Source organism: Nerophis lumbriciformis, linkage group LG04, assembly GCF_033978685.3.
Source record: "Nerophis lumbriciformis linkage group LG04, RoL_Nlum_v2.1, whole genome shotgun sequence".
NCBI classification, from domain to species: domain Eukaryota; kingdom Metazoa; phylum Chordata; class Actinopteri; order Syngnathiformes; family Syngnathidae; genus Nerophis; species Nerophis lumbriciformis.
In genome coordinates, this window is record NC_084551.2 from 60,985,413 (window position 1) to 61,000,693 (window position 15,281).

Consider the following 15,281-nt stretch of genomic DNA (forward strand, 5'->3'; position numbering starts at 1 on the left):
GAAACACATTAGTAGAGTCGACGTGTTTTGTTTTTCTGTGTTTTTCCCCCAGTGAGGAAATAGCGGTTTGGCCCAACAAAGGGAGGAAAAGACTGACTGTGACGTCACCGGTCTGGCAACTGGCAGGCTCGCCCCCTGATTGGTCAGAGCGCGCCTAGCTCGCGACGTGATTGGTCGGAGGCGCCGCCGCCAGCTGCTACATAGACGCGGCCGGGAGGACATTTTGTTGCTACTCGGACTGCAGTCGGCCAAGAGAGAAGAAGGAGGCGACGGCTTCTTTGTTGTCTTTTTGAAATAAAAAAAACATCACTGCGCTTCCCTTTCGACGCCAACAGAAGGGATTCTGAGTCCATCGTAACCCAGACGAAAGGCTTTGACCAACCAAGCCTGAAGAAGTCGGTAAGAGAATTACACATTCGCCATCGATGGAACGCTTCTTTTCTTTTGTTAAAAACATGGCGCCAGAACCGAGTCGCAACATTAACATATTTGAGTAAAGTTCTTGTTGGGTAATTAGACATTATTACGTAAAGCTACTTTTGTCCTGCGACACTCGAAGGTACTTTTAAGCACACTGAAGGGAAACTGCGTCATCTCGCTCAACACGGAAGTGGCTCCATTTTTAATGACTGTAATTATTATTATTATTATTGTTGTTTAATAAAGTCTTATTTTAGGTGCCCGACTTCGCTGACTACCGTGCGCCGGGGTGAATTCATGTTCAGCTCGGCTCCGCGACCAAACGACGCCCATAGGCACACAACAACCAGACGAAGCACCGCGACGGGACAAAAGCTGCCCGAAGCCCGCAGGAGACGACCGCCCAACAGCCGGAGGCCGCTCGGAGGCGAAAGACTGAAGACGACGAAGAGGGGCTTTCTTTTCCCGTTCGTGGCAACAAAGAGGTGGGTCGAGGTTGTTTTCGTGTTCGGGGTGTACGTGAGCTCAGTTGGGGGGGGAAGGGCGGCGCTTTGCTGTTCTGCTGCCATTCTACACGTAGCCTGCGTCTGCAGCAGTCTGCGCATGCGTGGGAGCTGCACCTTCAATGACGTATTTTGTTTTTGTCTTCTACTACGTATTAAATACCAACCTTACGTTTTTTTTGCTTACTGGTACAGAATACTGTTGGATATAAAAACACTGATTCTTCATTTTTATTGTACAATACATTGTACAACAATAGATGTGTTTCTGCTGCCATTTTATATTCCCACCGGAAGGTCAAGGTAATAATTTCGGCACAACAAAGTTAATTTAATACACACGTTCATACATTTGTTTAATTGGACAAAATAGGCTTTTTTCTACACAAGTTTATATATTTGTTTAATTGGACAAAATAGGCTTTTTTCTCCACAAGTTTTGTTTAATTGGACAAAATAGGCTTTTTTCTCCACAAGTTTTGTTTAATTGGACAAAATAGGCTTTTTTCTACACAAGTTTATATATTTGTTTAATTGGACAAAATAGGCTTTTTTCTACACAAGTTTTGTTTAATTGGACAAAATAGTTTTTTTTCTACACAAGTTTATATATTTGTTTAATTGGACAAAATAGGCTTTTTTCTCCACAAGTTTTGTTTAATTGGACAAAATAGGCTTTTTTCTCCAAGTTTTGTTTAATTGGACAAAATAGGCTTTTTTCTACACAAGTTTATATATTTGTTTAATTGGACAAAATAGGCTTTTTTCTACACAAGTTTTGTTTAATTGGACAAAATAGGTTTTTTTCTACACAAGTTTATATATTTGTTTAATTGGACAAAATAGGCTTTTTTTCTCCAAGTTTTGTTTATTTGGACAAAGTAGGCTTTTTTCTCCAAGTTTTGTTTATTTGGACAAAGTAGGCTTTTTTCTACACAAGTTTATATATTTGTTTAATTGGACAAAATAGGCTTTTTTCTACACAAGTTTTGTTTAATTGGACAAAATAGTTTTTTTTCTACACAAGTTTATATATTTGTTTAATTGGACAAAATAGGCTTTTTTCTCCAAGTTTTGTTTATTTGGACAAAGTAGGCTTTTTTCTCCAAGTTTTGTTTATTTGGACAAAGTAGGCTTTTTTCTTCACAAGTTTATATATTTGTTTAATTGGACAAAATAGGCTTTTTTCTACACAAGTTTTGTTTAATTGGACAAAATAGTTTTTTTTCTACACAAGTTTATATATTTGTTTAATTGGACAAAATAGGCTTTTTTCTACACAAGTTTTGTTTAATTGGACAAAATAGTTTTTTTTCTACACAAGTTTATATATTTGTTTAATTGGACAAAATAGGCTTTTTTCTCCACAAGTTTTGTTTAATTGGACAAAATAGGCTTTTTTCTACACAAGTTTATATATTTGTTTAATTGGACAAAATAGGCTTTTTTCTCCAAGTTTTGTTTAATTGGACAAAATAGGTTTTTTTCTACACAAGTTTATATATTTGTTTAATTGGACAAAATAGGCTTTTTTCTACACAAGTTTTGTTTAATTGGACAAAATAGGTTTTTTTCTACACAAGTTTATATATTTGTTTAATTGGACAAAATAGGCTTTTTTCTACACAAGTTTATATATTTGTTTAATTGGGCAAAATAGGCTTTTTTCTACACAAGTTTATATATATTTCTCTGCCTTCTTGTTTTTAAATACACTGCTTATCTGTTTTTTATCCAGTGCTTTTATTTCTATCTTTATGTTTCTTTATGTCCAAAATAGGCTTTTTTTCTACACAAGTTTATATATTTGTTTAATTGGACAAAATAGGCTTTTTTCTCCACAAGTTTTGTTTAATTGGACAAAATAGGCTTTTTTCTCCAAGTTTTGTTTAATTGGACAAAATAGGTTTTTTTCTACACAAGTTTATATATTTGTTTAATTGGACAAAATAGTTTTTTTTCTACACAAGTTTATATATTTGTTTAATTGGACAAAATAGGCTTTTTTCTACACAAGTTTTGTTTAATTGGACAAAATAGTTTTTTTTCTACACAAGTTTATATATTTGTTTAATTGGACAAAATAGGCTTTTTTCTCCACAAGTTTTGTTTAATTGGACAAAATAGGCTTTTTTCTACACAAGTTTATATATTTGTTTAATTGGACAAAATAGGCTTTTTTCTCCACAAGTTTTGTTTAATTGGACAAAATAGGCTTTTTTCTCCAAGTTTTGTTTAATTGGACAAAATAGGTTTTTTTCTACACAAGTTTATATATTTGTTTAATTGGACAAAATAGGCTTTTTTCTACACAAGTTTTGTTTAATTGGACAAAATAGGTTTTTTTCTACACAAGTTTATATATTTGTTTAATTGGACAAAATAGGCTTTTTTCTCCACAAGTTTTGTTTAATTGGACAAAATAGGCTTTTTTCTACACAAGTTTATATATTTGTTTAATTGGGCAAAATAGGCTTTTTTCTACACAAGTTTATATATATTTCTCTGCCTTCTTGTTTTTAAATACACTGCTTATCTGTTTTTTATCCAGTGCTTTTATTTCTATCTTTATGTTTCTTTATGTCCAAAATAGGCTTTTTTCTACACAAGTTTATATATTTGTTTAATTGGACAAAATAGGCTTTTTTCTCCACAAGTTTTGTTTAATTGGACAAAATAGGCTTTTTTCTCCAAGTTTTGTTTAATTGGACAAAATAGGTTTTTTTCTACACAAGTTTATATATTTGTTTAATTGGACAAAATAGGCTTTTTTCTACACAAGTTTTGTTTAATTGGACAAAATAGGTTTTTTTCTACACAAGTTTATATATTTGTTTAATTGGACAAAATAGGCTTTTTTCTACACAAGTTTTGTTTAATTGGACAAAATAGGCTTTTTTCTACACAAGTTTATATATTTGTTTAATTGGACAAAATAGGCTTTTTTCTCCACAAGTTTTGTTTAATTGGACAAAATAGGCTTTTTTCTACACAAGTTTTGTTTAATTGGACAAAATAGTTTTTTTTCTACACAAGTTTATATATTTGTTTAATTGGACAAAATAGGCTTTTTTCTACACAAGTTTTGTTTAATTGGACAAAATAGGCTTTTTTCTACACAAGTTTATATATTTGTTTAATTGGACAAAATAGGCTTTTTTCTCCAAGTTTTGTTTAATTGGACAAAATAGGTTTTTTTCTACACAAGTTTATATATTTGTTTAATTGGACAAAATAGGCTTTTTTCTACACAAGTTTATATATTTGTTTAATTGGGCAAAATAGGCTTTTTTCTACACAAGTTTATATATATTTCTCTGCCTTCTTGTTTTTAAATACACTGCTTATCTGTTTTTTATCCAGTGCTTTTATTTCTATCTTTGTTTCTTTATGTCCAAAATAGGCTTTTTTCTACACAAGTTTATATATTTGTTTAATTGGACAAAATAGGCTTTTTTCTCCACAAGTTTTGTTTAATTGGACAAAATAGGCTTTTTTCTCCAAGTTTTGTTTAATTGGACAAAATAGGTTTTTTTCTACACAAGTTTATATATTTGTTTAATTGGACAAAATAGTTTTTTTTCTACACAAGTTTATATATTTGTTTAATTGGACAAAATAGGCTTTTTTCTCCACAAGTTTTGTTTAATTGGACAAAATAGGCTTTTTTCTCCAAGTTTTGTTTAATTGGACAAAATAGGTTTTTTTCTACACAAGTTTATATATTTGTTTAATTGGACAAAATAGGCTTTTTTCTACACAAGTTTTGTTTAATTGGACAAAATAGGTTTTTTTCTACACAAGTTTATATATTTGTTTAATTGGACAAAATAGGCTTTTTTCTACACAAGTTTATATATTTGTTTAATTGGGCAAAATAGGCTTTTTTCTACACAAGTTTATATATATTTCTCTGCCTTCTTGTTTTTAAATACACTGCTTATCTGTTTTTTATCCAGTGCTTTTATTTCTATCTTTATGTTTCTTTATGTCCAAAATAGGCTTTTTTCTACACAAGTTTATATATTTGTTTAATTGGACAAAATAGGCTTTTTTCTCCACAAGTTTTGTTTAATTGGACAAAATAGGCTTTTTTCTCCAAGTTTTGTTTAATTGGACAAAATAGGTTTTTTTCTACACAAGTTTATATATTTGTTTAATTGGACAAAATAGGCTTTTTTCTACACAAGTTTTGTTTAATTGGACAAAATAGGTTTTTTTCTACACAAGTTTATATATTTGTTTAATTGGACAAAATAGGCTTTTTTCTACACAAGTTTTGTTTAATTGGACAAAATAGGCTTTTTTCTACACAAGTTTATATATTTGTTTAATTGGACAAAATAGGCTTTTTTCTCCACAAGTTTTGTTTAATTGGACAAAATAGGCTTTTTTCTACACAAGTTTTGTTTAATTGGACAAAATAGTTTTTTTTCTACACAAGTTTATATATTTGTTTAATTGGACAAAATAGGCTTTTTTCTACACAAGTTTTGTTTAATTGGACAAAATAGGCTTTTTTCTACACAAGTTTATATATTTGTTTAATTGGACAAAATAGGCTTTTTTCTCCAAGTTTTGTTTAATTGGACAAAATAGGTTTTTTTCTACACAAGTTTATATATTTGTTTAATTGGACAAAATAGGCTTTTTTCTACACAAGTTTATATATTTGTTTAATTGGGCAAAATAGGCTTTTTTCTACACAAGTTTATATATATTTCTCTGCCTTCTTGTTTTTAAATACACTGCTTATCTGTTTTTTATCCAGTGCTTTTATTTCTATCTTTGTTTCTTTATGTCCAAAATAGGCTTTTTTCTACACAAGTTTATATATTTGTTTAATTGGACAAAATAGGCTTTTTTCTCCACAAGTTTTGTTTAATTGGACAAAATAGGCTTTTTTCTCCAAGTTTTGTTTAATTGGACAAAATAGGTTTTTTTCTACACAAGTTTATATATTTGTTTAATTGGACAAAATAGTTTTTTTTCTACACAAGTTTATATATTTGTTTAATTGGACAAAATAGGCTTTTTTCTCCACAAGTTTTGTTTAATTGGACAAAATAGGCTTTTTTCTCCAAGTTTTGTTTAATTGGACAAAATAGGTTTTTTTCTACACAAGTTTATATATTTGTTTAATTGGACAAAATAGGCTTTTTTCTACACAAGTTTTGTTTAATTGGACAAAATAGGTTTTTTTCTACACAAGTTTATATATTTGTTTAATTGGACAAAATAGGCTTTTTTCTACACAAGTTTATATATTTGTTTAATTGGGCAAAATAGGCTTTTTTCTACACAAGTTTATATATATTTCTCTGCCTTCTTGTTTTTAAATACACTGCTTATCTGTTTTTTATCCAGTGCTTTTATTTCTATCTTTATGTTTCTTTATGTCCAAAATAGGCTTTTTTCTACACAAGTTTATATATTTGTTTAATTGGACAAAATAGGCTTTTTTCTCCACAAGTTTTGTTTAATTGGACAAAATAGGCTTTTTTCTCCAAGTTTTGTTTAATTGGACAAAATAGGTTTTTTTCTACACAAGTTTATATATTTGTTTAATTGGACAAAATAGTTTTTTTTCTACACAAGTTTATATATTTGTTTAATTGGACAAAATAGGCTTTTTTCTACACAAGTTTTGTTTAATTGGACAAAATAGTTTTTTTTCTACACAAGTTTATATATTTGTTTAATTGGACAAAATAGGCTTTTTTCTCCACAAGTTTTGTTTAATTGGACAAAATAGGCTTTTTTCTACACAAGTTTATATATTTGTTTAATTGGACAAAATAGGCTTTTTTCTCCACAAGTTTTGTTTAATTGGACAAAATAGGCTTTTTTCTCCAAGTTTTGTTTAATTGGACAAAATAGGTTTTTTTCTACACAAGTTTATATATTTGTTTAATTGGACAAAATAGGCTTTTTTCTACACAAGTTTTGTTTAATTGGACAAAATAGGTTTTTTTCTACACAAGTTTATATATTTGTTTAATTGGACAAAATAGGCTTTTTTCTCCACAAGTTTTGTTTAATTGGACAAAATAGGCTTTTTTTCTACACAAGTTTATATATTTGTTTAATTGGGCAAAATAGGCTTTTTTCTACACAAGTTTATATATATTTCTCTGCCTTCTTGTTTTTAAATACACTGCTTATCTGTTTTTTATCCAGTGCTTTTATTTCTATCTTTATGTTTCTTTATGTCCAAAATAGGCTTTTTTCTACACAAGTTTATATATTTGTTTAATTGGACAAAATAGGCTTTTTTCTCCACAAGTTTTGTTTAATTGGACAAAATAGGCTTTTTTCTCCAAGTTTTGTTTAATTGGACAAAATAGGTTTTTTTCTACACAAGTTTATATATTTGTTTAATTGGACAAAATAGGCTTTTTTCTACACAAGTTTTGTTTAATTGGACAAAATAGGTTTTTTTCTACACAAGTTTATATATTTGTTTAATTGGACAAAATAGGCTTTTTTCTACACAAGTTTTGTTTAATTGGACAAAATAGGCTTTTTTCTACACAAGTTTATATATTTGTTTAATTGGACAAAATAGGCTTTTTTCTCCACAAGTTTTGTTTAATTGGACAAAATAGGCTTTTTTCTACACAAGTTTATATATTTGTTTAATTGGACAAAATAGGCTTTTTTCTCCACAAGTTTTGTTTAATTGGACAAAATAGGCTTTTTTTCTCCACAAGTTTTGTTTAATTGGACAAAATAGGCTTTTTTCTACACAAGTTTATATATTTGGTCAAAATAGGCTTTTTTCTCCACAAGTTTTGTTTAATTGGACAAAATAGGCTTTTTTCTACACAAGTTTATATATTTGTTTAATTGGACAAAATAGGCTTTTTTCTACACAAGTTTATATATTTGTTTAATTGGACAAAATAGGCTTTTTTTCTCCAAGTTTTGTTTAATTGGACAAAATAGGCTTTTTTCTACACAAGTTTATATATTTGTTTAATTGGACAAAATAGGCTTTTTTCTCCACAAGTTTTGTTTAATTGGACAAAATAGGCTTTTTCTACACAAGTTTATATATTTGTTTAATTGGACAAAATAGGCTTTTTCTCCACAAGTTTTGTTTAATTGGACAAAATAGGCTTTTTTCTACACAAGTTTATAAATTTGTTTAATTGGACAAAATAGGCTTTTTTTTTTCTCCACAAGTTTTGTTTAATTGGACAAAATAGGCTTTTTTTTACACAAGTTTATATATTTGTTTTATTGGACAAAATAGGCTTTTTTCTACACAAGTTTATATATATTTCTCTGCCTTCTTGTTTTTAAATACACTGCTTATCTGTTTTTTATCCAGTGCTTTTATTTCTATCTTTGTTTCTGTTTTATCTAGTGTCATGATTTCATTTCTATTTTAATTTTTTTCATTACATATTCTAACTTTTTATTTTTATACTTTGTAACACCTTGAGATTTTAACAAATGTAAAGTGCGTTACAAATTCATTATTATTAATTATTATTTTTATATTTGTTTAATTGGACAAAATAGGCTTATTTCTACCTTAGGTTTTTTTTTTGCTTACTAGTACAGAATACTGTTGGATATAAAAACACTGATTCTTCATTTTTATTGTACAATACATTGTACAACAATAGATGTGTTTCTGCTGCCATTTTATATTCCCACCAGAAGGTCAAGGTAATAATTTCGGCACAACAAAGTTAATTTAATACACAAGTTTATACATTTGTTTAATTGGACAAAATAGGCTTTTTTCTCCACAAGTTTTGTTTAATTGGACAAAATAGGCTTTTTTCTACACAAGTTTATACATTTGTTTTATTGGACAAAATAGGCTTTTTTCTACACAAGTTTATACATTTGTTTTATTGGACAAAATAGGCTTTTTTCTACACAAGTTTATATATTTGTTTAATTGGACAAAATAGGCTTTTTTCTACACAAGTTTATATATATTTCTCTGCCTTCTTGTTTTTAAATACACTGCTTATCTGTTTTTTATCCAGTGCTTTCATGCTTTTATTTTATCTTTATGTTTCTGTTTTATCTAGTGTCATGATTTCATTTCTATTTTTAATTTTTTTCATTACATATTCTAACTTTTTATTTTTATACTTTGTAATACCTTGAGATTTTAACAAATGTAAAGTGCGTTACAAATTCATTATTATTATTGTTATTATTTTTATATTTGTTTAATTGGACAAAATAGGCTTATTTCTACACAAGTTTATATATTTAATTGGACAAAGTAGGCTTTTTTCTACAAAAGTTTATATATTTGATTAATTGGACGAAATAGGCTTTTTTCTAAAGTTAATGTCGGTATGTTTACTGGTGTTTCTGCTACCAATTTATATTCCCACCGGAAGGTCATGGTAATAATTTTGGAACAACAATTAATACAAATTGGACAAAACAGGCTTTTTTCTACACACGTTTATGTTGTTTTTGTCTTCTACTGCGTATTAAATACCAACCTTGCGTTTTTTTTCCTTACTAGTACAGAATACTGTTGGATATAAAAACGCAGATTCTTCATTTTTATTGTACAATACATTGTACAACAATAGATGTGTTTCTGCTGCCATTTTATATTCCCACCAGAAGGTCAAGGTAATAATTTCAGCACAACAAAGTTAATTTAATACACACGTTTATACATTTGTTTAATTGGACAAAATAGGCTTTTTTTCTCCAAGTTTTGTTTAATTGGACAAAATAGGCTTTCTTCTACACAAGTTTATATATATTTCTCTGCCTTCTTGTTTTAATAATTTCTGCACAACAAAGTTAATGTATATGTGTACAGCTCTGGTAATGGGTTCATTCGCACTCACCTGCACAAATGTCATGAGCGTTCTTTTCAGGTATATTTTTTATACTTTGATAAATCATCATATTTATGTATTACTAAATTTAAATAGGTATTGATCAATCTTTAAGCTGTGTGTATTTGATTTCAGTTTGCTTTTAGCATCTTATTTAGAATTGTAGTTGAAACTTTTACAACCTCATGATGGCGTAACAAAACTAGATTTCATTTAATGATCTTATTTTGAATATTTATTCCCTTTTTTACATTTAGTATATTTAAATATTCATTTATAAACATTGAATACATTTCAAATATCAATAAAATGCATCTTATAGGGTAAAGTTTAGTTACACCAAGTCATGAGCGTAACACTAAGCTTCATCACTTTGACTTGTAATATCTCTAATTCTGGTGGTGTTTTATGCTTTTTTCTTTTTGGAACATGTACTATACATATAATACAATAAAGTCCCACATAAAATTATGTTTCTAGCAATACTTTAATTTTGCCTTTGAAAGTTACACTCCAATGTCCATTAGTGGAGCTGTACACATACACAAGTTTATGTACCGGGTATTTGTTTAATTGGACAAAATAGGCTTTTTCTTCACAAGTTTATATATATTTGTTTAATTGGACAAAATTAGGAGTTTTTCTACACAAGTTTATATATTTGTTTAATTGGACAAAATAGGCCTTTTTCTACACACGTTTTATATATTTGTTTAGTTGGACAAAATAGGCTTTTTTCTAAAGTTAATGTTGGTATGTTTACCGGTGTTTCTGCTACCATTATATATTCCCACCAGAAGGTAAAGGTAATAATTTCGGCACAACAAAGTTCATTTAATACACAAGTTTATATATTTGTTTGATTGGACAAAATAGGCTTTTTTCTACACAATTTTATATATTTGTTTAATTGGACAAAATAGGCTTTTTACTACACAAGTTTATATATTTGTTTAATTGGACAAAATAGGCTTTTTTTCTAAAGTTAATGTCTGTATGTTTACCGGCGTTTCTGCTACAATTTTTTTTAACTTTTAAAATCAGATTTATTGGCCAAGTAAGTTGAACACCAAAGGGATTTGACTTGGTAAATACTGTGCTATATTTGTTCAAAGCAACAAATATGAAAGAAAAGTACCGTGCCATTATTGTATAAAAGAAACATTAAAGAACGCAAAGGACATTCAATAAATCAAAGGAACACCGATGATGCAACCAGTTTCCCCTTCTGGGATGCTTTTTTGCATACAGCTACAAAACCAGAACAATGCGGGAAGTTGGCAATAAATAGTACGTGTCCTAAGCTGCCCACCAGCTCTCAGTGAGCAAACTCCAGGGAGACCTAAGTGTCCGATACATGCTTATTTTGCCAGGGTTTTTGTGAAATTGGTCCATCATGACGCTAGCTCTGCATCTGCGACATGATTTTTAGATGTAAACAATGAGGTGAATCCTGGTATTTAAAGGATAAAACCTTTTCCGTTGAGTAAGCATAAAGATGGCCTAAAAGTAGGGGTGTAACGGTACGTGTATTTGTATTGAACCGTTTCGGTACGGGGGTTTCGGTTCAGTTCAGAGGTGTACCGAGCGAGTTTCCACACGGACATAAGTATCTGCCTCGGTCGTGTTATGGACAGCAAAGCCCTGTCTGTTTGTTATTTTTACTTTACCTTTTTCTGTGTTGATTTAGCTGTGTTGAAGCAGCAAAAAGGGTTATGTTCATATTAAATGAAGAGTTTCTGTCTCTGATAGTTGATATAATAATGTAAGTGCATCATTAAGCCTACATGAACTCCATGGTGTTCAGGGATGAATAGTCTCTCCTATTGCTATTGTACTATTTTTTTTTAGCTATAGTTACATTAATCATTAGTAATGCAGCAGCCTAGTTTTGAATGGCAGGGTCCCTGCTGTCACATGTTGATAAAAAATATAACATTTACATAATAAAAATCAACTAAAGGCTTCCCAAATGCTGTAATAAATTAAGCATGATGAGTTGACTTGAAACTGTTTAATGTTGCACTTTTTGTATGCTGAAGGAAAGTTTTGTCATTTTATTTAATCTGAGCAACAACTTGAGGCAGTTTAATGTTGATTAACGTGGGCAGAATTATTATAGTGTTCCCAATGTTAAAAGGATAAAATCATTGTTTACAAATTTGGTAAATAAACAAAAAAATTGTTTTGTCGTTTTCTTACTGTACCGAAAATGAACCGAACCGTGACCTCTAAACCGAAGTACGTACCGAACCGAATTTTTTTGTACTGTTACACCCCTAATTTTAGCCCAACCACTGTAGGCGGTGTACATTTGCAAATACTGTGCAAAGAGTTACCGTATTTTCCGCACCATAAGGCGCCCTGGGTTATAAGCCGCGCCTTCAATGAACGGCATATTTCAAAACTTTGTCCACCTATAAGCCGCCCCGTGTTGTAAGCCGCATCTAACTGCGCTAAAGGAATGTCAAAAAAACAGTCAAATAGGTCAGTCAAACTTTAATAATATATTAAAACCAGCGTGATGTGGGCGCGCATGGAATCGTATATCAACATGGACGGAGCTGCGTGAAAGTAGCCAGCTTTTCTTGAAAGTCTTTAGGCAGTTGCTGTGAAATAGTAATCCGTGTGCGGATGGAGAGATTGCGTCTTTTCATGAACCGGATCCCTGTCGCTTAGTAGGAGCCATTTTGTGGTCTTTACAGATGTAAACACACAAAGGAAATGAAACGTACGGTAATATCCGCGTGCTTTTTCTTCTTCTACGCGGGCGGGTGGTTGCTTACAGTAGAAGAAGAAGCGCTTCCTGTTCTATGGGGGCGGGTGCTTACCTTGGCGGTTGCTTGCGTAGAAGAAGAAGCACTTCCTCTTCTACGGGGAAAAAAGATGGCGGCTGTTTACCGTAGTTGCGAGACCGAAACTTTATGAAAATGAATCCATATATAAAGCGCACCGGTTAAAAGCCGCACTGTCAGCTTTTGAGTAAATTTGTGGTTTTTAGGTGCGGCTAATAGTGCGGAAAATACGGTATGTCAAAAAGTGTACCGTTACACCCCTAATTAAAAGTCTTTTGAAAAGTAGCCGCCTCCGCTTCCTTCTGCCTCGGTCGTGTTATGGACAGCAAAGCCCTGTCTGTCTGTTATTTTACTTTACCTGTTATTTTACTTTACCTTTTTCTTTGAATGGTTGTAAATAATCACAAAATGTGTTCCCCAGGTGACACTCAGTTTGGCAGCATCATGGGTGGTGGAGGCGGAGAGAGAATCAACATTCCAGGCCCTCACCACGAACGCCCCAAGAAGAAGAACCATCAGTTGGGCCGGGCCAAGCCGAGAAGCCCGAGCGGCGCCGTGGCGGCCGCGTCCGCCACAGGGGGCGCCGGCGTCCTCCACCGCAGGAGCGACAAGGGCGCCGTCTACCACAGGTCCCCGGAGGCCGACAAGGGCGCGGCCGCCCGATTCGCCGTGTACGAGCAGAACTGGGAGGGGGCCGTGTCCCACCTGAACACGCTCCTGATCGCCCAAGGCAGTCCCAGCTACGCCGGGCCCAAGTTCAGCGAGCCGCCCTCGCCCAGCGTCTTGCCCAAGCCCCCCAGTCACTGGGTGTCCTTCCCCATCAGGGGGTGTGACCACCGGGAGATGATGGCCTTCCAGCTCAAAAGCCTTTTAAAGGTGCAGGCCTGATGGGGGCGGGGCCACCTCTGAGGGCACCCCCCCACCAGGAACACTTCTGTGCTGTAATTTTTATCTTGACTTTACAGCTCTGCTGCCTTGCTGGTGGGCGCTGCCCTCAGACCACTCCCCTTTTAGCTGCTGTTTTGTTCTTTTTATTTTGGCTATTAGAAGCAGATTGGGTGCACTTATTTTTAACGTGTAGTTCCCTTCTATCACTGATAGTCCGTTCATGTGGACACTTTTGTTTTCTTCTCCGTGGGTTGCCTGCACGACTACAGCTGTTTAAACACGTAGTCACTTCCCCCCTACCATTTTCCAAAATAAGAGCCTCACGTTCTTGTTATGAAGCTAAATTGCGACGCTCAATTCTGCAGGGAAAGAATGGGTGGACACCATGGCACACCTTTTTTTGTTGTTTTGACTGCGCTGTGCGCACATGCACTATAGGGGCCACGCTGGTCTGGGGCCCACAACTCTTTGTTTGCTGGGTGTGTGGAACCAAAGTAATGCTAGGACAGCTTCTTGTAGCACCCTCAAAGTCTTTCTCCAAGCCAGGCCTGTGCAGCTTTGACACGCGGAAGAGGACCAGGCTTCAGACTTGTGGCCCCCCACTCGGGGCCCCCACGTCTCAGGCTGCAGTCCTTGTGGGCTCGCACACCTGTCTTGTTTTTGGAAAAAGACACTTGAGGAAGCAGTCTGTGTTTGCGTGTGACCGAAGATGTGAAAGAAGCGTCATGGTTTACATGAAGTTGGGAGACGTGTCACTCGCCATTTAGCCCGTTTTGCACTGCGGTCACTTCATGTTCATACGTTACAGGCACCATACTGTACATGTTCATATGTTACAGGCACCATACTGTACGTCATGTTCATACGTTACAGGCACCATACTGTACATGTTCAAATGTTACAGGCACCATACTGTACGTCATGTTCATACGTCACAGGCACCATACTGTACGTCATGTTCATACGTCACAGGCACATACTGTACGTCATGTTCATACGTCACAGGCACCATACTGTTGAATCAACAGATGCGTAATCGACTATCTTTAATTTTTTTTTTTTTTTTTTACATGCTTTTTAAATCAAGACGAGCCGGTTTATTTACGTTCCCCGTTTTCGAATGTTTCTAGCCAGATTAAAGATGACAAAGCAGCATTTAAATCATGTCCTTCAGGAGCCATGTAAATAAGTGACATGTGTAAAGTTCTTGTAGCATATTGTACATTTGCAGGCCCGCCTTTGAGGCTTGCGGACAGAAGTATTTTTTAGTAATAACACTGAATGTATGAGACGTGCTCGCGACGTGTCGACTTCAATGCCGAAGAATATTTTTGTTAAGAAAAAAGGAAAAAAAGCAATTGCCAGTAACCTGCACTGAAGTCTTTCTGGAGATGTTGCACATTTTATATTTTGTACGTAAAGCAGTGTGGGGTGCAAACATGAACTAACATGGACCCGATTCGCTTCGGAGACCGTAATGCACCACTTTGATGTCTGGATGAACATTTTATTGAAGTTAATTTGACCAATTAGCATTTTTAAATCACTTTGTTTCTGCTGTTCTTCCGCCAGCTGTTCTCCATTCTTGTACTTATTTGTTGATTCATGTCAAAGTGGTGCATTGCCAAGTCTCCTGTGCTAAATTAGATACAATTGGCTATTAATTTGAATCCCTCTGACAAAGTCATCTATGTGAAAGAAAATGCCCTCAATGAAGATTTGTAACAATTGGTTTATAAACGCTGAATATAATTATATCAGGGTTGAACAAAAATTTTAAAAGAAAAAATAAAATCCCTTCCCCTCCCCCTAAACTTGTTGTGCTTTCTGATTTATTTACA

General features: G+C 33.1%; 1 protein-coding gene across 4 annotated transcripts; it reads left to right on the plus strand.

Annotated features, from left to right (window-relative positions):
• The first annotated feature begins 213 nt into the window (after positions 1 to 213).
• On the plus strand, positions 214 to 15,254 carry pnrc2 (proline-rich nuclear receptor coactivator 2). 4 transcript variants are annotated; one of them, XR_012050402.1, is made up of 4 exons: positions 214 to 399; positions 678 to 905; positions 12,974 to 14,412; positions 14,446 to 15,254. XR_012050402.1 is itself a non-coding variant. In XM_061958712.2 (3 exons), exon 3 carries the CDS (start codon positions 12,997 to 12,999, stop codon positions 13,438 to 13,440), a length of 444 nt encoding a protein of 147 aa, XP_061814696.2. In that variant the 5' UTR covers positions 214 to 399; positions 678 to 905; positions 12,974 to 12,996; the 3' UTR covers positions 13,441 to 15,254. The 4 variants fall into 4 exon arrangements, 1 of the variants encoding a protein (XP_061814696.2); XR_012050400.1 differs by having other exon boundaries at positions 12,974 to 14,378; XR_012050401.1 differs by having other exon boundaries at positions 12,974 to 14,313; positions 14,345 to 15,254.
• The last annotated feature ends 27 nt before the right edge of the window (positions 15,255 to 15,281 follow it).